The 23,828-nt window shown below is 43.1% G+C and overlaps 1 protein-coding gene across 5 annotated transcripts; it reads right to left on the bottom strand.

The window, feature by feature from the left end:
• Positions 1-6,262: 6,262 nt before the first annotated feature.
• Positions 6,263-23,484, bottom strand: sec31b (SEC31 homolog B, COPII coat complex component). 5 transcript variants are annotated; one of them, XM_036530210.1, is made up of 28 exons: positions 23,379-23,484; positions 21,903-22,003; positions 21,618-21,741; positions 21,134-21,329; positions 20,544-20,639; positions 20,173-20,181; positions 19,474-19,614; positions 19,042-19,184; positions 18,810-18,909; positions 18,511-18,672; positions 18,055-18,207; positions 17,516-17,746; positions 16,999-17,073; positions 16,748-16,840; positions 16,212-16,317; positions 15,776-15,954; positions 14,299-14,425; positions 13,921-14,066; positions 13,507-13,680; positions 12,981-13,142; positions 12,335-12,542; positions 11,868-12,248; positions 10,684-10,722; positions 9,196-9,254; positions 8,343-8,468; positions 7,899-8,018; positions 7,715-7,786; positions 6,263-7,544 (listed from the first exon to the last, which is right to left on the bottom strand). In XM_036530210.1, exons 2-28 carry the CDS (start codon positions 21,979-21,981, stop codon positions 7,365-7,367), a joined length of 3,681 nt encoding a protein of 1,226 aa, XP_036386103.1. In that variant the 5' UTR covers positions 21,982-22,003; positions 23,379-23,484; the 3' UTR covers positions 6,263-7,364. The 5 variants fall into 5 exon arrangements, with proteins under 5 accessions (XP_036386103.1, XP_036386111.1, XP_036386127.1 ...); XM_036530218.1 differs by having other exon boundaries at positions 16,212-16,314; XM_036530234.1 differs by lacking the exon at positions 10,684-10,722.
• Between the last annotated feature and the right edge of the window lie 344 nt (positions 23,485-23,828).

The following is a 23,828-nucleotide window of genomic DNA, read 5'->3' as shown; positions in this document are numbered from 1 at the left end:
TAAATAAACAATGGCAGCACGCAGTCACCACAAAGGACTACGTCTGCACTGTAACCTATGCTGCCACATACCTGGCGAATTTTACAAGGTGACTCGAAATTTCACACTACATTTTTCAACGATAGATCACTGCTCAGATTTGTACACTGAATAATAGCCTATAATTATTATTAGGGCTGATTAATCCCTACACGTAATTATGCTTACACATTTCATTGGCCATGCACATTACTAACTATTTTCCACCATATCTAAACTGAGAAAGGCTGGGTGTATTCAACGGGGTGCTAAACACAGAGGAAAGTCAGTGGCAGAGGTTTAATATCAAGAGGAGCTTTTCCCAGCCCTCTGTAATTAGGATAGCACCCAGTCCTGCCATAGACAGAACTGTACATACAGATTAGCTAATTGGTCGCCATAAACAGATTAGACATTGATATGGGGTATTCCGGGCAATCCTATTATTTGCTGGGGGAAAGATAACGCGATACTGCATTCTTATCCTGATCACTGTGAGTCTGAATCCTAGATGGCACATCGTCTACTCTTGTACCCTTGAGGAGGTTACTTTATCAGAGTCCGTCAAAAGTCCAGCTGTATGAAAGATTTACATAATATGCAAAACTGTAGGTCCTGTAAGTGAGACAGTGTGTGTAACATATCTGATATATACTGGCAATGTTATGTGTAAAATCCCTCCCAATCATATAAATTAAAATAATAATTTAAGTTGTTTAAGTTATAACAGTACTTATACCGCTGCTAGTTCGCTCAGCTCCTCTGTTTGTCGTTAGACCTACACTTTCTTCTTTCCATTTCATTTACTGTGTGTTAGAAATTTTAGTTGCCACTCTGTAATGCTCTCTGTGAAGCACTATCTGGCAATGCCTTTGACAAGATTGTTGAATTAACTTCGTATAAATCGACATTAAATCATCTCCTCTAATTCCCCTTAGGCTCTTCCTGCTATGACCAAATTGATTCATCTTCATTGTCCCCAAGTCTCTTTCCATGATCTGTACTTGATAAATTGAAGGAGTCTTGTTGCCCTTCTTTGTATATTTTTTCCAAGAGCTGTAGCCCTTCGTTTAGTATGATGCCAGAAACTGTACAGCGTATTCCAAATTTTGACTGTCAGAGGCATTGCATAACACTAAGACAATGACCTTTGATTGGGACTCAATACTTTTATTGCAGCATTTTAATTGCCTTTTTTTTTACTGCTTTCACTGCCCTTACGTTACATTATTGTCATTTAACAGACACTCTTATCCAGGGAAACCTGCATAGGTTACAGTTTTTACATGTTATCTGTTTATACAGCTGGATTTTACTGAGTCAATTCTGGGTTAAGTACCTTGCCCAAGGGTACAATAGCAGTGCTCCAGCAGGGAATCGAACCAGCAACCTTTCAGTTATAAGCCCTGCTCCTTATCACTATGCTATGCCTCTCAACCAAGCCCTTACCACAGTCATTTATGTAAATAAGGACCAGCAGAACTCCCAACACTGAGCCATGATAAAATGCATTTCCCTGCCAACAGTATATTGGATGATAAATAAATTGCACATGTATTTCTGAACTTACACAATACGATCTATTGCATAAATATTCCAGGGATACTGGAGTATTGAGACAACATATAGTCTAGTGTGTCGCATCTGCTAATAATATCAGACAGTGTGATTGGGGCTATTTATTACAAAGCTCATTCTCATGTTATTTACATAAAAAAGTTTCTGGGCTAAATCAGGGAACATTTTACACCACAAAATAAAAATATTGAGCATATCGTGCAGTTAAATAAGAGAAGGCAATATCTGTCAAGGGATTTTTTTCATCACACCCGCTCCCAGTCAGCCAGCTCAGCCACGCCCAGATCAGCCTGGCTCCACCTCACCCACTCATCAAGTACACCTGTGACTCGTTCTTCCATCAAGTCCAGGCTACTTAAGGACTCAGTTTGTGTTGCCTCATTGTGAGGTATTGTTTCCTGCAACATGACCAAGCCTGCTTGTTGCCATTCTGATGTTTGACTACTGTGTTTGACCCCTTGCCTGTTCTTTGGACCTTGCTTATGTGTTCTGGATCTGGTTTTTGTACTGCTGCTTCCCGTTGCCAACCTATTTTGTCCCTTTATTAATTTTCCATCTCTTGTAAAATAACTATACCCAGGTGTTTACATTGTATCTTCATACTCAGTTTGGTTCAAATTTTTGTAATGTATGCCTATCAGTGATCTGACAAGAATGTAGACACTGTTATAGCCTCAGTTCTTTAGTTCAGTCTGTAGACCTCAGCAGTATTGGGTAGATAGGCTACAGGAGAAAGCTACTCACGGTGACAATTTCCACATCACTGGAACACCGGCATAGCTTGCTTAGAGCTGCTTAACCCTTAACTGCTTAAGGAATGCATGGAAACAATTTCTTTCTAACGGCAAGACTCTCTGTACATTAGATATTTAGAATTAGAAGAGGTATATATTTTAAATCATAAGGTATATGAAATATTATGTTTCTGTTAATTTACTTATTTTAATATGCAATTTAATAAGGAGATGGAACTTATTAGAAACTACGACCTGTCAGGGTTGTAAAATTATTCTCTTTAAAAGAAACACTAAATACAAAGAAATTTCAGTAAACCTGCACTACCCCCAGTTGCCCTCTGGTGGATTTTGTCTATAAAGACAGGTTAATGTCCTGTAAAACTGTTTGTAAGCTGAATACAACGACAAATGTTTTTTCCAACTAAAATGTGACTTTTATTTAGCATTTTATAGAAACAAAAATAGTACTATTTAAACGTGAACATATAATCTGCCAAGCTCGCGAGCAAGGCCAAGACAATGCCCGTGGAATGCTATCGGGGAAAAGTGCATGACATAATAAAAATTCAATGTGCTTGCGCCCTCTCTTGTTCATTTACCATAATGCAGCTGAGATGATCATACACAATCCATGCTGCGCAGGTTGTACATAAATTCACCATGCTCCAGAAATTTATGTCTATTTTTATACTTATAAGAAGAATTTATAAAGACCATAAGTACCATGTCCATAGAGCGGTAGGAAATTTGTATACAACACATTTAATTGTAATGAATGTATTTTCAATCCACAGATATATACAGATAATTTACAAGATAATATACGAGATACATGATGACAGGCATCATATATAATATACAAGATGACAGGCAAATTATACCAACAAGCAGACGAGTGCACGTGTGGTGAACAGCAAAAGAAACCTACAGGCCCAAGTGCTTGTTTCCTATGGTGTGGGGTGCATTCTCCTGGCATGGTCGAGGTCCACAAACCCTCTTAGATGACAAGGTAAATGGCAATAAATGCAAAGCTTTATCCTATGGTGAAGCATTTCTGTCCTGATGGGAATGGCTTCCTCCAGAATAACAAGGGCTCCATCCCGTGAGTGGTCACTGAATTGTTTGATGAGCATTAAAACAATGTAAACCAAGCCATGGTCATCTCAGTAACCAGAATTCAACCCAATTAAACACTAACGGGAGATTCTGGAGTGGCACCTGAGGACATTTGACATTTTCCACCAACACCAACAGAAGATCACCAAAAATTTTTTGTGGAAGAATGGTGTCGCATCGCTCCAGTAGAGTTCCAGGCACTAGAATCTGTGTCATGGTGCACTGAAGTTGTTTTGGGCAGCTTGTGGTGGCCCAATGCCCTATTAAGACACTTTATGTTGGTGTTTTCTTTATTTTGTCAGTTACCTCTATGTGCCAGTCCACTTAATTTGTTTAGGAAACCGTAAGTGAACAGAAATGGGATAACTAGCAGATTTAGTTGTAGAAGTTTAATTTTCTTAAGTTATAAGAAAAATAGCATCTGCTAAAGACATTTAGATTTTTTTCTACAACAGAATTGCAACTACAGTTTGGGCTGTATAAACACATTCAATCAATTGCCTAGTTAAGGAGATTATGTGTGTAACATTTACACTACCTTTTTATGTGAACATTTAACGTGAAACAATTTCAAGATTTTCTTTATACAGGGTAAAGTAATTAGACAGGGCTGAGGGAAAAGTCAGCATAAAAATACAAAGGAACACATGTAGTGAAGATTTCAGTCATTAGTTCAGGTCCCTTATTAAAAGCAAGTATACATCATACAATTCCTATGTTTGTCTATATGGGATGCTCATTTTGGTATTTTGGTCAATCCCAGGATATGTAGAAAGGATTACATTTTAAGTCATGCATTTCTCCCCCTATATTTTTTTAAAGATCTCATCCATCTCAGAAGGAAGTGAGAATCCCTCTGGTGATTGGAAATCTCTGCAGTTCACAACCAGTTTCATGAATTGTCTCTGAACGGAGGGAGGGGTGTGAGGAAAAACATTGGGTTTGTCAGCCCTTGAATCCCACTGCTTCTGGTATTGACTTTTAATCTTTTACATCACTCCCCCAGCGCAGAAATGTAAGAAATATATATACACCTATAAACAGCAAAGCCCAGCACAAATGACCCCTTCTAGTCATGGCTGTTATATGGTTCTTTGAAAGTATGTTTTTTGGAAAAAAGGGGAAACTTCCATGATGCATCTGAAACATGCCACCAGGATTCATCAAAACTGGCATGGTTACACACCCTACATACCAGTGGAGAGTTTAAGCAAATTCAAACATGGTTCACTTGTAATTCTGCATTACATCAAATGTTTCATACCAACATGAATTGTGCCCCAAATCTTAGTACTGCTTTACACATAAATGGCACATATATATGAGGCAAAGTGAAATTACGTCAATGGCAGAACTTCTTCCTTGAAGTTTCAAGTCCTCAGCTTCTGTGGGCTTCATGAAATGACAGTGTGGAGGAAAGTCAACAATGGAGAGCAGTCCTCAGAGAAAGACACACACAGGAGACGCAGAGGAGTGCTTAAAATTTTGGCTAACATTTTCAATGTTGAGTTTACTCAAAGGAACCCCTTAAATGAGATATGTAAAATAAGATGCATACAAACCAAAATATGACCACGCAGTGTTCTGATGTGTCTTTGTAATTCTTGACATGCGAAACAGTATTACAAAAGTAAGACTTCTGTCATCAGGCGTTTCTGCTGCGTAACAAGCACCCCACAGCCTGAGATGAAAAAACGGGGGGCTGGCTGGCACTCTGTTGACACAAGACAATAAGTCTGAAACAATAAAGACAAGTCAACACAGACGAATTGGAATACAATGTTTTATAAGAAAAAAAAACATACAGCATTGAATGACAATATTGGCAGAAAAGAGACGGTATAAACATGTGCAGAGAAGGGAGAACTGAGGCACTTCATTGCCTTCTGCTGATGGTGACAGAAACCTCACGCTTAGTGACCAACAAACAACAGTTGACACTAAGGAGCCTGGCAGCATCTAACTCATCTTTCAGCTTCCACTGGCTGCAAAGAGGGAATCAGAGACACACACAAGCTTGCTATGCTCCAGGAAGCATGAAACACTGGCTGTCATGGGTAGAGCTTGCAATTTTTTGGAAGCTCAACATGGCGTACCATAAAATGCAACTGGGATCATGTTAGGATTTTTCCATAGTTTCATTGTGAGAGGATAATTCAGTGTGGCTATAGGGGACACACAGCAGGAATCAGAAAAATGTATCTAGAGTGAGAATAAAATATCAGGTAAATCTGGATCAAGATGACTGTTAAGCTCAATGGATTGCCATCATAAAGACTTACTGAATCAGAGATTGAGTAAAACCGTAAAGTAAGGAAATACTCTCACAATGGACCTTTTCCTCCTAATTAAAAGCAAATCTGCTGATCTTATGGAGTAACCACATGAACAAAATATGTGACCAAAAATGCAAATCCTTGACATGGAAAATTTAATTTTCTTTGAACCAGGTTAAAGGGCTGTCATTAAAGAGGTATGTTTAAGACTTAATCAATGGCAGATACAGTGCCAAATGAGAAAATGTGACAAATTGTCACAAATAAACCTGCTCTCACATTTTCATTTGTGCAGGTTTTCATTACGTCCTTATCTCTAATATACTTAACTCAAAAAAAATTTAAATTTGGTGTCAGGAGTGTTACACATCATCCAACTATAGTATTTTCTCCTTGCATTTCATTGTAAAAACTAATGGTCAAAAAGGTTTCACAATGTAGAACTGATGTGACACATTTCAAGTAATGCCTATGATTAAATGGCCAGACACAGATTTTTTTTTTCTTGAGGAAAAAAGTTAATTTCATTAACCCAGCAGTAATATTATGTTCCTTCGACTTGATAATATATATTCAGCACAAAATGTTACAAATGAAAATGACTATATACTCCAATGCAACTAAGGCACAGCCATAGAAACTGGGGTACATTAAATTCATACACTGAAAGCATGGACACAATTCAGCCTTCACAGCAATCACTCTTGGCAATTCTAGAAAAAGTCTGAGGACACAACGAGCTGTTACAGTAACACCAGCGGTTAAACCCCCTTGCATTGTTAAGTCCCATAGCTGCACAAGACATTGATGACTAACATCTAACCAAACAACAAATCTATTCTCTTTTAACAAAAAAACCCTGTGTAATGCTCTAGATAGAAGATGGCAAAATTGGTTGCCATCTTGCTTTTTGGAATTTTACAATAAATCTGAAAAAAATGGTATGGTACAGTATGTATCTATGAACAATTTTTGAATGAGTAATTTTTGTTTATTTAGAATTATTTAGTTGCAGTCTACCATTGCACTGGTTCCAAACCTGCACTGGTTACTAAGAGGGCACACATACACGCACGCACACATACACACACACACATGCACGCACGCATGCACTCACACACTCTCCCTTGTTTGGTTTGTGTTGTAATAACTGGCTTCATGCCTTTGCCTATGTAATCCAGTGAATAGTCTGGTACTGACACTTACCCCAACATATTTTCAGAAGCTCTCCCAGACTGCCTGTCTCTCTGAAACCCTGTGAGGCCGTATCGGCTCCCATCTTTTCCAGAGTCAGAGTGCACGGCTCAGACTCAAATCCTACACCACGCCGCCCGGATTCCTCCTCACTCAAACCTTCAGCACCCTTTCTCCATTGATTGCAATTACACGTAGCAAAATAAATGAAGGTTTGCCGAGAATAACTGCTACCCAACTAAAAGCCCTTTAGCAGTGCGCCTTGCACGTGTCATGAAACAACTTTGCGAAAAAGTTAAATGAATTCCTGGAGTCTGCAGCATGTTATTATTTAAAGCACCAAAGCACATCTCAACAGCTCAAAAAATATCTATGTATTTATAACTTAAAGATCTTTAACACTGAAGTTTTGCTTGTTTGTTTTTCATTTTTGTTTTTCCTGTTGTCAGATGCTGAGCTTGTTGGCGATGGTCATGACCACTTTCAGGATTGGCATGAAGGCGGAGATCTCGCTGAAGTTGCTGCTGCTTACGATCTGGGTGTGGACGGCCAGGGCGTGCTGGTAGTTGCGGCTCTCGATGCAGCGGCTTACCTCATGCAGCCCGGCGAGGATGCTGGGAGATAGCTGGGAGAGGAGAAACGAGAGAATCCGGCATTGGAAAAATTAGGGAATGTGGCTCCAACTGCATCAATATGACCCATATTCTTACAGTGAGAACAAAAATGATGCTAGATTCAAGGCATGTGCAAACAACTTCACATTAACCATAGGCAATACCTGGGCTTTGCGCTTACCGTTTGATCTCGCAACTTGTCGTATAGGTGCTCGAGACGTTTCGATGCGTCGTCGAGTTTTCTCTTCGTTTGCTGAGGGAGGAGAAACACAGCAAAAAGGTCAATCAAATGCTGCCTTTGTCCGTCTCGGCCTGTAACTTTTTACTAGAGTGGCAGTGCCATCGTAACCCTTGGTGACGCATACCGGGTCCCCCGCAGCCAGCTGGCAGCGCTGCACCAGCCCGTCGAAGGTGGTCTTCAGGACCAGGTGGTCGGCGGGGATGTCCCTCTGCTCCACCCTCTCGGCCGGGAGCTGCTGGAGGAGCTGCAGACAGCCGACAGCAAAGTCTCAGTGCTCCTGCCCTTCCCCCTCTTCCAGACCTGTCATTATTTCAATTCTATGGTTCTCCCCAGAGAGGTCACAGAGTTTGCTAACACTTCGCTAACTAAGTGACTCTACAGTTGTCTGTAACATCAGATGTAGACGTTACAACTAGAACGTTCTAGAAGCCTGAAAAGTGCGTGTATTACAAATGAAAAAAAAATGCTCCAAGTTCAAGTCCTATGAATCTGAAATGTTTATATGCAATAGTGTTACGGGGCCAGCCTGGAGGGAGACGGGTCGCTGTCTGAGGGGTCTCTCAGGCACCTGGACGCTGGGCTCCTGGGGGGCTCCGGGCGGCGCCTGCATGCCCTCGTGGGGGTGGGCCGGCTCCATGGGTAACCCCATCACTGGGGCCGTGATGGGCGCTGGTGGGGTGTAGTTGTCTGGCAGCTGTGGAAAGCACAGAAAACCTTCATGCACATTTGGCCTGCTGTCTTCAGCCACTGTTTATGCAAAAGCTTAGAAGCCAAAGAAACGTTTAAAAAAAAAAAAAAAAAAAAAAGAGAATACAAAATGCTGTTTAATTGATCTCTGGGCACAGCACTGTTGCAAAACATAGCTGCTGTGGTATTGTTAGCTTGTCTAGACAGAAGCAATTGCTTGAGGAGGGCAGATGAACTTTAGCTGTAGAATAACGTAACAAGAATGAAGAAATATTTACTTTGGTCTTGTTAATTGAAATATCTGATTACACACAAATCTAAAATATTTTAGACAGCTTTGTGTACCTTGAAGTCTGTAAACCCTTTTTCCAAATTCAAAACGTTTTTCAAACTCAACCAAGTAACCTCAATTATAAAGTGAGGGATTATGAGAAAGTTCTGGTATATTACCTCAACATACATTCCAATCTTATTCAATTAAAACAGCTGGAGTATGGAGAACGTAATTCAGCTCTTCTGTAAAGATGGCTTAATGGGTCTGACTGAATAGGTCTTTGGCTTTTCACAAATCACACTAAGCTGTTTCTTCACAACCACAGATCCAGGTTGGACACCACGCTGAGTGCTTGTGTTAGAAATGCACTTTGTGCCTCAATACTGATAAAGGAAACGGCACATCAATATATGACATATAATATGTAGAAAAACCGATTAAAATGCATGTCCTTGCACACCTTCTTCTTTCTAGGCCCTCCTCGTACGGCAGGGGGGTCGTTCCAGCCTTCCTGAGAACCTGCAGAAGAAGGACAGACGCGCCGTTAGCTGGAAGCACCAATCTGCCTTCTCTAAGCTTTTTACACACAACCGCAGCCAAAAGCCTTACAGTGACTCATTTCAATGAACGCATCTGGGTCAATCGGATTAGCAGTTATCACCACACTGATGCAAGGTTATTCCCCCACATTTCATACACAATCCAAGGAGTTCCTTTACATTCCTGCACCAAACTCACAAAATGGCAGGGATACACAGGCATCCACTGTAAGGAGGTTCTAAGTGCAGAGGAAATGAATTACAGCCAACTTGTACATTTACTTCCTGGATTCATGTTCATAATGCAAAGTACACTTCATACTGTTCTTTGTATTTCATTATGTCCAACTAGAAAAAAAAACAATACATAAATCTTCTCTAAATCTGACAGGTATTTGATAATTTTTAAATTTTTTTTTAATAAATTCAGAATTCGTAAACAATGGTTTATGAACCTCCTCCCAAACTCTCCAAAACCAATGGAAAGAACTGATGCAAGAATTAAAGGAGTTTTAAACAGCAAGTCAGCCATTCGAGCAATAGGTGCAGCCATATCCAAATCCCCACTCAGACTGAACAGCTCATGTGGTTCCCTAGTCCAATCCTTAAGAGTTTCCCGACAAACAACATGGTGCATATTCACGTCTTTAAAACAGCCTTCCATTTACTGATCTTCAATTATTATATCCCATCCTCCCATCACTCAACAGGCCTTACAAACCCCATGGAATAAAAAAAAATGTTTATGGACATTTGCAGTTATACAGCCTGTCAAATATGGAAAACAAGTACAGGTTCTTGCATAAAATAAGTGGGAAAGAGGCATAGGTCCTTTGGGGACACACCTGTTCGGTTTCATTTTAAACTTATCAATGAAGCTCACATAGACCTGAATATGCACCACTGTCTGATCAAGATATCTGTCCATGTCTAGCTTGTACTGCATTGGTAATGGAACAACCTGACTCAAAACATCCTTTAGTACATACTGTCTACTGTCAAAGTGTTTTTCAGTACAATACCCATGATTTATTGTTAATTCATTGTTAATAATACACATCGTGCTCTCATGCTTATTTGTTCATTTAACGTACATCTCCTCCTTACTGAGAGTATAAACAGGCACGATTAGCGTCCCATTACATCAAACTGATTTAGCTAATCAAAGATTTTATTGGGGGCATTTTTATCACATAATGTAATTGCATCAAGATACCTCAAAAGACTCCATCACATTAACAGCAAGTAAAAAAAGAGTGCTTCATGTAATATTTTGCTTGTTGCCTGGTTTTACAAAATGCAACAAAATGCAAAATTAGACTCATTGCTGCATGAAGCTCACGGAGCCAGCTCTTTCACAAACAAAATGCCTCACGCTCTACAGCTGCTTCCTAACTTAATCCTGTCACCTTCATCCTCACAACGGGACTCCAGCCATGGAAAGTATCCTGGAAATCAAACAACAGGGACATCTCTGTACAAGAGGGGTAGACAAATTCACAACATGCCTTTATTTCCCAAAAGACAAGGCCTAAAATTAAGGGCTGGGGTGGATTTTAGGATTATGTACCACTTAGACTGACTGGAATTGGGATTGCTAATTATAATCGAATCCCATTTAACTCCCTCTCCTGCTTCAAAATAGAAAGAAACAGAAATAAAGGCCACTGAACAACACCAACCCATCCATCTGCCTCTGATCTGTGCGGGGCCAGACGCAGCAGGAAAACAAAGTGTTCAAAGGCTCAGACAGCTGTTGATGGAATGTACTAATTTCCCTTCGTCTGACTCCACCCAACGCTACAGGCCTGTCAATCAGACGCTGCCACCGAGAGGCGGACCAATGGCGTATGTGAAACCTTGAGGCATTAATAAAAAAAAAAAGGTCAAAGGCATACAATTTATAAAACATATCTTCAAAGCACGTTTCATAGAAGAGGTGAAGGGTTTTGTTTCAAAGCATATTGTACGGTGTCCCACTAGTGTCCCTTTGAAGAGACTTTGCGAGCGACATTCATGTGAGGCCCTTATGGACACACATGGAACCTACCTACACCGCGTGAACTGTTGAACATGCCTTTAGAAATGGAATTTGCGTTTTCAAATGGAACTTGCATTTTAAAAAGTAATCATGTAGGTTCACAGCCATGTAATTTAATGCAGGGAGACTAGCGTAATTTGAGTTTAAGAAGAAGCACTGTAAACCAGAGTATGTATTGACCGACTAAAAATCATTTTACAGATTTGTCCAAGAGAAAATGACTACAGGTTAATTTTAAATCCATTAATTTTTGTTCACTACTGTGCAAAGACTTAAGGGAAATACAACTGTTTTTTGTACTTGTTATTGTTTAAATTTATTACAGAACATCTGTTACTGTGGATGATTTAAATGATTAAGTAATGTTTACATCAATACAACGTCAGCAGATGGATGAAAGTAGTTAGGAAGAGCACACACGAAAAAAGGCTGTCAGCCATTGTACAAAATGGGAGTTTCCCTTTTAAAATAGAGTGGTTTCTCTTTGCACTCCCTTTCCCTGCAATATTTGCTTGGCAACATTAAGGATAGGGGTGCTGTTGCAGTCATTACCTGTGGGTGGTGGGGGAACTGCAGGAGTGGAGAAAGGCTTTGCAGCTGGGGCTCCAGGGCCACCTGGCGGGTATCCTGGTGCCATGGGGTGGTAGGGGCCCGAGGCCAGCGGCGGGGCGGGGCCCTGGGAATGAGAGCCCCCTGGGTACATGGGGACGGGAGCTCCAGCCTGAGAGCTGGGCGGCACCGGCCCCGAGGGTAGGGAGGCAGGTGGCATGAAGCTTGGCTGAGGCAGGCCCGGGCTGGGCATTATGGGAAGGCTGCCGGGGGTAGAGGCTGAGGGCAGTGGAGGCCCCGACAGGTTGGACCCAGGCATTGCGGGACGAGGGGGGAAAGAGGCTGACACGGCCGCGGGATTGAATGGCTGAACAGGAGGGAACCCTGGGAAAAAAAGAGAAACAATTCTTAGGCTGAAGAACTGGCATTACAGCCTGTGAATGTTCATGCAGCTGGAACGGGCATGGTACCTGGAGCAGTGGCAGGATGCTGGGGGTATGCCGGGCGCGGTCCCGTACGGGACAGGCTGTGTGTGGCCATGTGGGAGGTGGGCGGCATCCCCGAGTAAGAAAAGGGGGGCACGGACTCTGTGGGGAGAGCCCGAGGAGTGAAAACCGTGGGCATAGGAGGCTGTCCTGCATCTCCCATCTGAGTGGGTACCATGGGCTGGTACTGCCCCTGTAACATGTTAAGCCACACATACGGGTTTCATTAGTGTTTCCTCTCAGTACAGCAATGTCCTTTTAAGTGAGATTCTATCTGTAGGCTGGACAGAGATCTGGGCAGCACTGGGGCAATATGTAATTACTCCATAAAGTCAGTAAAAATTATTTAGCTTATTCCACAGTGAAGAATGAACCTGAAGAGAGAGTGCTGAATCACTGACTAAAGTGCAGTGATGGGATTTTAGAAAGAGATAGGTATAGACCTAGAGAGCGCATTTTTGACCAGACAAGCACAGTCATACTCACATTAAACAGAAATGAAAAAAGATCCATAAGACACAGAGCACCCCAGTCAAAATGCACAGTAAAGCAGTGAATTTGTAAGACAAGTAAATGTAAATGGCTGTCATTTCAGTCGATTGTGCATTAAGCAGTCAAACGTTCGCCTTACTGGTTTTTGTGGCTTCTGTGCGGCTGGTTGTGCAGGGGCAGGAGCTGGAGTATTTGTGGCACCCCCTATGGAGACTTTGTTGTAAGGGCAAGGCGGAGCCTGGCCCTCTGCGGCCTCTCCCTGAGCATGGAACAGCCTGTCCCTCAACATCATGATGGCCGCCTGCAAAAAAAAAAAAAAAAAAAAAAAAACTGACGTCACATTGCATATTCAGAAATCTAGATTAGCTTTAGTCTACAAAGACTGCTGCAGAGGGATTTTTGGCACTGGAACATTTGACCCACCCCATGTATTTTGGAGTAACTGGGCATTTTAACAATAGTTTAAAAGAATTTAAGTAATGTGACACACTTCAAAGGTGTTATAGTGTTATTTAGCAGATACTCTGGCACACATAGTGATATGTATTCCTTCAAATTTCAACACCTACCTACTACATGCTAAAACAGGAGGATAACTGACTGTTCTGCATGCGTAACACTCAAGCCATGGAGGCTCATAATTGGCCTCTGGCTTCAGGCCTCACCTGATTTGACCCTGCTGGCAGGTAGCTCATGGCAGCGGCCAGGCTACCCTGGGAGGCCAGCAGGCCGGCGTAGTGGGTCAGTTTGTCGGCCAGGACGGGGCTCTGCGCGGCCACCTCGCTGTTCCTCAGGCGCTCTATCGACTTGCGCAGGACCATCACCTTCTCCACCAGCTCCTGCCAACCGCACGTAAAAAGGGTTTCAGTCTGTGGCCAGGAGGGGCACTGCTGCTGCTCCTGAGGGCCTACACGCGCACACACACACACACACACACACACACACACACACACACACCCACCCCCCCAACCCCCCCCCGCTCTCATCGAGTGCAAGCCCTATCACATAAGAGGTGAGCAATGCTGTGCCTGCTGGCAGACAGGGAGTCTGCGGAAGGACTGAGCTGGTCAGGCGCATACCTCCAGGGCCAGCGGGGACGAGCAGTCTTTCTTCAGGGCCCAGCACTCCACTAGTTTCTCAATGTTTCCAGAGCAGATGTAACACAGGCAGGCCTGGAGACAGTGCTTCTCGGTGCCCTCGTGCTCCAGACGAGCCCCCAGAGCATCTGGATGGGGGGGGTGAAGGGATGACATTAAGCAACGGGGAGTGTACAGAAAGCGTACCTCATTACAGCAACAGGGGCGGCTTGTACCCAGGGCCCCGCGCTGGAAGCACACAGTCTGTGGCTCCTCAGGGATTCTATTCAAACCCACGTGGGGTCAGCCAGAGACACTGCCTGTTTCTCGCATCGAGGCTAACGGCCGCGAACCCGCAGCGGCTGCCCGGCAGTGCCTTACCACACAGCTCGGCGAACTCCTCAGGGCGGGTGTAGGTCAGGAGAGCTGCCAGGGCCTCCTTCCAGTTGTCCAGATCGCAGCTCTGCACAATATCCCTCCAGTTCTGGGTGACGACTGACGAGATGAGCTGTGGGGAAAAAAAAAACAAAAAAAAAAACGAAGTGGCCCTGTGAAGGCGAGTGCGCTGACAGCTGATTAAAAAAATTAGCCTTTTAAATGATGAGAAAGATCAGAGGGCAGCACTGACCATTAGAATAATATGTAAGTAAGTTAATGACTTAAAGACTTTTGGACAGCAAGTACCAAAAAAAGTTACAACTTTGTTTTTTTGGTAAATGGGTCAAACACGCATAGATTTGTCACATACAGGAAATGGTCCAATATACAACAAAGCATAAAAGTTTGATAATAACAAATCAGACTATAACACAAAAATAATATACAGCACAGTACCATTACATCAAGCCTGTGGTACAGGATCCTGGCTATGCTCATTACGAGTGGTACAGAATCATGGCCATGTTCAGTATGAGTGGGACAGAATAGTGGTGGAGTTCATTTGCGACAGGACACAATCGTGGCTGTAGTCGGAGGCATAGTGTCACACTGTATTCATTACAAGTGGGACAGAATCACACCGTGTTCATTACGAGTGGCACAGAATCACACCGTGTTCATTATGAGTGGCACAGAATCACACCGTGTGCATTACGAGTGGGACAGAATCACACCGTGTTCATTATGAGTGGCACAGAATCTCACCGTGTGCATTACGAGTGGGACAGAATCACACCGTGTTCATTACGAGTGGCACAGAATCTCACCGTGTTCATTATGAGTGGCACAGAATCACACCGTGTGCATTACGAGTGGCACAGAATCACACCGTGTGCATTACGAGTGGGACAGAATCACACCGTGTGCATTACGAGTGGGACAGAATCACACCGTGTTCATTATGAGTGGCACAGAATCTCACCGTGTGCATTACGAGTGGGACAGAATCACACCGTGTTCATTACGAGTGGCACAGAATCTCACCGTGTTCATTATGAGTGGCACAGAATCACACCGTGTTCATTATGAGTGGCACAGAATCTCACCGTGTGCATTACGAGCGGGACAGAATTACGAGTGGGACAGAATCACACCGTGTGCATTACGAGTGGGACAGAATCACACTGTGTGCATTACGAGTGGGACAGAATCACGAGTGGGACAGAATCACACCGTGTGCATTACGAGTGGGACAGAATCACACCGTGTGCATTACGAGTGGCACAGAATCACACCGTGTTCATTACGAGTGGGACAGAATCTCACCGTGTGCATTACGAGTGGCACAGAATCACACCGTGTTCACTACGAGTGGCACAGAATCACACCGTGTTCATTACGAGCGGGACAGAATCACACCATGTGCATTACGAGTTGCACAGAATCACAAGTGCATTAGCAGTGACAGCGCTCCACTAACCTTAGAGATGCTGCTCTTCTGCTTGTCCAGGTATCTCTGCTGGGTCTTTTTCAGCAGCTCCTCTCCTCCACTGATGGCCAGGAGGATTGCCTCGGCAAAGCGCCCGTCATTCAGGCACAGATCCACCGCTCCCTCAAAATTGCCCACCAGAAGCGCCTGGCTGATCAGGCCATCGGTGTCTTCAACAGGGGGCAGGAAACAAACGAAATCACAGGGGGGCAGTTCAAAACGGCCAGCATCACTAGAGTTAATACACATTACTATGATAAAACACAGCTATATTAACAGTATATGCAATAGGATGGTCACTACTGGGGTCATGACATGTATATTATGGATATATTACAGATTCGGCTCTATTCATATGCCCCTAAACAGAGATATCCAGCAGCTTCCATACATACCCTCCGAAAGGTGTGGAGTGGCTGTGAGTTACCTGCAGATACAGGGATCTGGAAGCTGGGCTTGTCATTGGGCAGGTTACTGAAGAAGTCTGACGGAGTGGACAGGGCGTCTGCGGCAGCACCGGACTCATCCAACTGCTGCATAAAACCAAGGATGACATCATACCTGACCCACGATAAACTATCACTGCCCGCAGGGCGAAAGCATGCTGCCAAACATTCTATCATTTGCTAAACAAAATATACAAATGAAAAACTTGACAGAATTTGAATACACCTGTGCATGACACTGGAGAGACATTCAGGCTACATTTTCCAGACACAATGCTAAATGGAAAATAAAATGTATGTTCCACACATCACTGAACAAATACTCAAAATTTTAATTAATATTCAAATGATTACACTTATGTTATAAGAAAAGTTGTGGATATGTCATGGAAAGACTTTAAAATACACAGTGCGTAAAATTCAGCCACCTCTGGGCTTTGTCTGCTTCGGGCTTCTGGTACAGGTGTAACTGATATGGAAAAAGAGTACTGGGATGTTATTCTGTCCCTTGTCTGACCTGAGCAGAGAGGAGCTGCATCTTTTCAGCCAGATCATTAGCATCCACACCGTGACCGTTAGCACAGATGTCCTTCCCCAAACTGGATGATATCTGGATCAAAACACGAGCCCCATCAGAAGAAGCACAAGCCCCGTCCAGCACGCACATGATTACAGGAATTTATACAGGAAGAATTCTCATTATTTCAGAGTGCTCAATTCTGTTTAAAGAACAATATCATTCCCACACCAAAGAAAATCAAACCGTACCTTTTTTTCAAGCTCATCTTTACTGAAACCCAGAAGCCTGAGAAACTTAACACGGGCATCGTCTTCAAAGTTAACCTACAATTGCAAAAGACACAAACATGTTGAAATGCTTTCACAGGAATGTGCTAATACTTCTGTGAACAACAGTGAAGCCTAGTGGCCACAAACCATACAGCAATTGCCCGAAATGAAACCGCATTCTTCTCCAAAATGAGAGAGCAGGACAGAAAAACTAGTTTCTGGAAAGATGGAAAAGCAGTAACACAATCACAGGTGCAGACTTATATGGGTCTACCCACTGTTCTGGTGGCATTTTCTATTCTGTATTTACCAATAGCATCTACAGCAGCAAGAGTCTTATGAAATTATATCTTATAATTGTGGTCGGATGCCCATCTCATTACTTATACACTGAATCCAAAAGAAGAACCATTTTTAAATGACCACTACAGCATTGTACCATCCATGGTACTCATTAGAGGCTGATCAGCATGTGTCTATGGCTGGGCACTCCCACCTTGAGGAACCTCCAGATGTCCTGCTCAGAGTCGCTGGGTGCGTTGGTGATCTTGGCCTGGCAGTAGCTGGAGAAGGAGCCAGCCTGCAGAGCCGCCTGCAGCTCGCCGGAACGCTGGAGGAACTCGGTCTCCGTGACGACCTGGCTGACGAACACCTGCCTGGGGACAGCCTGCGGGCCCTGCTGCTGGGGTGGCTTCAGGTTCTCGAAGGTGATCAGCTTCCCCCCAAACTGAAACGTAGAGCATTGCGCAATGGTTGATCAATGAAAACAAATATGCAGCAATGTGATTGTGGTGACTTTTGGCAATGGGCTTCAAGCAAAACAAAAAAAAAAAAAAAACATAACTCATTTGGAGAACAATACATCCTCAGATATAACCATGGTGCTTTGAGGAGGTAGAGGGTTAAAGGGTTAAGTAAAGGGTTAAGCAGTGAAACTCTCAGAGGAGGGAGGGTGAATATGAGATGGTGTGCTCACAGCTAAGTGGGCACGGTTATGCACTATGAAAGGAGAGGGTGAATAGATGATGCACTCACAGCGAAGGAGGCCCCCACAGGCCTGCGCACCCACTTGGGTGGCTTTTTCAGGGGAGGAACCACCGTGGGCTTGGCTGTGGGCTGGGGCACCTGCAGGGGAGGGAGCACCTGTCCTGTTCCAAAGGGGTCCATGGTGTCGAAGGAAGCAGAGATCTGGGTGCAATATTTTCATAGAGGCAACAGTTAGGAAGACTTTCTGAATTGACGAATCAGTCTTAAGCAATATTTTGGTCGGTTATTTCTGATTTAGATGTCAACAGTCAAGAATTACAACAAAAGTGAGTGCAGCTGTCACCTGCTTCATTTGACATGACAGGAAGATGTCAACCTTAATTACAGCCTCAACCCCCAGTTTTTTTTCTGCAACACATACTTGTTTCAACAACTTTCAGGAAGGTGTAAGTATTCATGTGTTCTGCAGCTTCACTGTTAATGTGAGTAGAGTAACAGTCTAACCTTATCAGCGCTGCTTTGCTGCTGAGCATCCAGGCTTCCTCCCATGACTGAGTAGACGCTGATCCGCCCATCGAACGAGGCGGCCGAGAGAAGAGCTGGATTCCTTGGGCACCACTGGACATTGAAGCACCACTGATTCGTGGTGGGGAGCTCATAAATCACCTGGAGCACGACAGACGAACATTAGATCAGGTCCGTGCCAACGCACTGCGGAAGTTCTGCCATCCCGCTCCACTTTCACCCTGACGCTTAGGGAAAGCCCAAGCCCTGCGAGCGTGCCGAATCCCCTGCGGACTTGCCTCTCCGTTTGTGGGGTTCCAGCACAGGATGCGGTTGTCCTTCGCGCTGCTGAGAAGCAGCTCGGGGTCAGCTTGGCTCCAAGAGATGGAGAGGATTCCCCTGCGAAGAAACCACGTTCAGACCGCATTCGCGCTCTCTACACCCTCAGTCCTGCGAAGGCGTGACGAAGCACGCACGCGCCAATGAGGCGAAGCGATCTGTGTGTGCCTGCCTACCGGCTAATCCCCTCACCTCGTGTGGCTCTCCAGGACCTTCAGGGGGGATGTAGCAAACCGTAGGTCCCACATCTGGATGACTGGCAGGCGGTCATCTTCAGAGGCCAGCACCAGCTGTGTGGCAACTTCTGGGTGCCACAGCATGCCAGAACAGTGCATCTATGGTTCAAATTACAGTTCAGACCCAGCTGGAAAACAATTCTATGGTGTACAGTCAATATACCTATGATCTGCAAAACCATTAATCCACACCTTGTCTTGGTCAATGGTGAACAATTCAAAAAGTTCTTCAAATACATCTAGGTTTCAGACTCTTTTACATTACGCACCAAGAATGGCCAACCCTCCACCTGCACATTATCAAAGTCCCTTTCCCTTTACTGTTGAAATAAAGTATTTCCTAATACACTGTGAAGAACTGATGTGATGGACGATCTCTCAGACTCACCCTGTTGCTATGGTCACTGATTTTTATGATGGGCTCATTCTTTCTCAGGTCCCAGACGACCGCTTTGCCACTGGGGTTCGCGGAGGCCAGAATGTGCTGCACCTGCCTGTTCCATGCAACCACACTGATGTCTTCAAGAGGCTGCAGTGGGATACAGGAAAAGAGGAATAACTGCTTAACAGCGATTTTACAAAACAATATTTTTACACATTAGATCAAACGTTGAATATTTATTAGTACACTCCCAGTATAATGCAATAACATTCTTTAAGCATTTTGAACTTATTAAGCTGTGGTATGTTGTTAGACAGATCACATGAGTACTTTCTATGACGAATGCAAAGATATTTCTGATTATAATATGCAGCCACACTCGCCTAGTGGTTTAAGGCTTACAATTCAATATGCTACACAGTCACAAAACTATTAACTTCACATATGCTGTACCCTGTTATGAACAAATTGACTCCATACACCATAGGCAAAGACCCCCTAAAAACAATTTGATCATTATCATAGTATCCTTCTGTGTGAGGTTAGATGCGTGTGTAAAACATGCCTGATTTGCTCAGTGAAAACAAGGTGATTGGGTGAGAGAATTACTGGCACCCCCATAAAACCACACAACTCTAATGCACCGTGCACTGACCACACGCATTCAAACAACTCTCATTGTCATGAAAGGGCTTTTGTTCTTACCTCACACAGCTATATGGTAAAGAAAAGAAAGATTGTTCAATTATAGCTTGTTATGGAAAGCCCTCCAAAGATTATTTTTCCAGCCATTAACATAAATGAACAAACCTCCTGTTTGGACGTGCAATATTATGTACAAAATTTACCAGGAGCTGTGGAATATTGACGAGTAAATTATTTCTGTAATGGATCTGACCTAAACAAAACCACACCCTTTGCCCACATAAACACCTTGAGGGGATTTTTGTATTTATTATTGAATAAATGCTGACAATTTTTATTTGTTTATATTTACCTGTCTGATGCAAGGGGACTCACAAAGTGAATGTGTGTTTAGTGAATGACAGTAGTACTGTGTAGTACAACATATTTACCTGAGACTTTGCTCCTGGTGTCATTGGGTTGCTGAAGTTATTCAAATCCCAGATATATATCTCTGAATCATTTGCTCCTGATGCCAACAGATTGCTCTGAAACAGAGGGTATACTGCTTTCACAACAGGGCAGACAGAAGAAACAGGAAGCAAAACAATACCTTACCAGTTAGACAAGAATCTACACCATTAAAGCACAATGAGTTCAACACTTGCAACAACACATTTGTTCAAACAGGTCTCTTCTGAACAGATCACAGGAGGTTGTGGACGTTTGCTTGACTTGAATATATTCCATTGGCCAAGGAAAAGGAACATTTTGGTTTACTGAGAGGCTTGTCAACATTTCACCCGAGTTACTAAGGATGCCTGGAGCTGCAGACATACAATGTGCATCATAAACAGCATAAGAACGACACTAAGACACACTTAACACTACTGTAACGTAACTGGCCATGTACAAAACCTACACACATAGTTTATTCTCAACAACTCTAATTAAAATGATGGTTTAACAACCTCTTTCATGCACTCATAAAAACTCTTGAAATGACCAGCATTGAAATATTGGCTTCTACAATTTGAATTACCTGAAAAGGATTGAAGTCTAGAGCTCGCACGGGACCGGAGTGTTTTTCAGACTGGCCGATTATGGCGGCGTCTCCAGATGCCAGGATTTCCTCTGGACTGTAAACTGTTAGCGCACCGTTTTCACTGCCTCCGATGAGCCTCCCAGCGGACCCATCAGTTCCCATTCCAAAATTCACCCAGATTAGGCTGTGAAACCTAGGACACGAGACACTCATCCATATTAATGCTGACTTCTCAAATCAAGTAAACATCCTGATTGAATTACAAACAGGGGGGCTTCTCCCTGATATGCCACATGCTACAGTAGCAACTTGGGTTGCTGACATGTAGTTTCACATATTACCTTTATTATGCATACATTACAATCTACCTACAGATCTACTTTTTCCAACTTAGTGCACCCTTCAAAAACGCAGTCAAGTTATTTTGTGTGTGAATTTTTTTTTTTTAAGATTATTTTGCCACCGTGGCAATTCGGCTCACCTGTTAGTGGTGGAGAGAGCTCCTCTGAGCTTCATCTCCTGAGAGGGATCGGCAAAATCCATTTCAAAAATCTCCAGCGCTGCACTGGTGCTGAAGGATGCATCCAGCTGCTGAGCTGAAGTGCCTTTTCAGATACAAAACAGTGCAGAGGGGGAAAAAAATCATGATTTTTCTAACAGCACTATAAGCACATTGCTTCTTGTTGTTGATTAGTGACTATCTGAAAGGATTGTTGCGCAAGGTGAGAGTGCTTAGCCATGCTGATATGCGCTCCGAAAGCAATACCTGCTGCCAGGTAGGTAGGATGTAGTGCGGCAGGGCTCCATGCCTGATGTGCCGTCCTCAGGATCTTTTTCAGCCTCATCGTCTTCGATTGGCAAAAGCCCCTGACACCGTATTGCACAATACAGACACGTCCAAGAAAAAAAAAGACAATGTCACAAATTAAAGAATATCGTCGTAATTGAACTCAAAACAGGGGCATTAACACTCTTCTTACTCGCTCTTGTATGTCAATTAAATGTCCCAGTTTTTAAGGCCCTTGGCTCAATTTGCGTACGAAATGCTCCGGTTTAATGCAAGTCGCAAAACTCTGCAAGCAAAGGGAAGCAAGTTGTGGTATACAACCTTGGCTATACCACAACTGATGTCAGCATTAAGTAGCTGGCAAATCGTTTATGTGTTAATATTTGATAGATGTGATGTAGCTACCTAAGATAACTAACTAGGTAAGCCTTCAATTAAAAAAAATCAGTAATTCTCGGAGGCAAAATCTTGTAGTAAGCAGTTGAGGCTGACAATGAAGTTAACTAGCTGGCTAACATTAAAATAACGTCAAACTGTACAAACTAGATCTAGCTATTTTACAAGCTAGACACCAGAAGTCAACACCAAGCTAATGAAGATGTAGTTTTACAACGCGTGCATGTCTAGCCAGAGCTTGCAATTGCCTTAAGACATGTATTCTGCCCCACTGGTAACTCAGCTAAATGGGTGAGTTTTAGAGATGTGGTCACGTTTTTGATCTCCAGTTGGTTCTGTTTAGTATGGTTCTGTTGTGTTATTAACGCGAATACATCCTCGAGTCTTTCTAAACGCAAAAAAGACTATATATTCATTGACACATTTTATCACCATGAACCCCCTAAGTATGAGAGGAAGCCGGTTCGCAAGCTAGCAACCTGGTTAGCAAGTTATTGTTCGCCATCATTACTACTCTCACTAATAAATTAGCTAGCTATCATCAAGGTTCTGTCTGAACAAGTTATCATTGCACGCAAAATCACGCCATGTGTAGATACCTGGCATTGCTTAAAAATGATATATAGCTAGCGTAGCGTCTACGTGGCTAGCTACCTATGATCAACAAGTTCAGATAACGTCAGATACACCAGACAGTTAAATACGCGAACTGCTAGATTACTACCGGTTCACTGTTAATTCGGACACAGCATCTAGCATCTCGTTAGATCGCTAAATCAGGCGTTTCCATTTTACTTTCGCAATTTAGTCAGCAAACTGACGACTTTAGGGAACGCTAGCTATCTAACGTGGATTACAAAAGTGGGCCCTCTAATCTCACATCTCTGATACTGTCTCCACCCTAGTTGGCTATGTGTGACTACTGCTGAACTGCGGACACAAGCAGCTAAACGCTATTTAGCATGTTGCTAACCAGACTCATAAACATATATTTAAATACATCAACATAAGAAATAAAACAGCTACACGTGTTTCTATAAAAAAAAACAGAATACTCACAGACGGGGTGGGGAAACGTAGTTAGCTAGCCTAACTAGCTAGGTGTCAGTGTGAATGTATTCTGGGGGAAAAAGGCATACGCCGGCAAATCCTACGTCAGTACAGGGATGTGTTGTCCTTTTCGGTACGGTGGCCGGCAAGGCTAAGAATGTACTCCAAACAAATAAATACGCGCATTTACCTTTGAACCCATTACTTCACCTTATTTACCCTTCCTGTTACTTCAGTCGAACAAAGCAGCAGCTTCACGTCAGCGACGATTAACTGGAATTATCATCTTTCAAGATGGGAGTTTGACACTGAATAAACATTGTCATGTGCCTTCAAAGCACATTGACTATACGCCCACGTTACAATATAAAGTTTATGTTGCAATTGAAGAATGTACGTATTGATCGTATTTCACACACCAGTCTACTTAATTATTTCAATGGCAAACAACATAAAAAT

The sequence above is a fragment of the Megalops cyprinoides genome, chromosome 1, assembly GCF_013368585.1.
Source record: "Megalops cyprinoides isolate fMegCyp1 chromosome 1, fMegCyp1.pri, whole genome shotgun sequence".
Classification (NCBI taxonomy): Eukaryota; Metazoa; Chordata; class Actinopteri; order Elopiformes; family Megalopidae; genus Megalops; species Megalops cyprinoides.
Note: the sequence above shows the minus strand (reverse complement) of the source record. Positions and strands in the feature narration are given on the sequence as shown.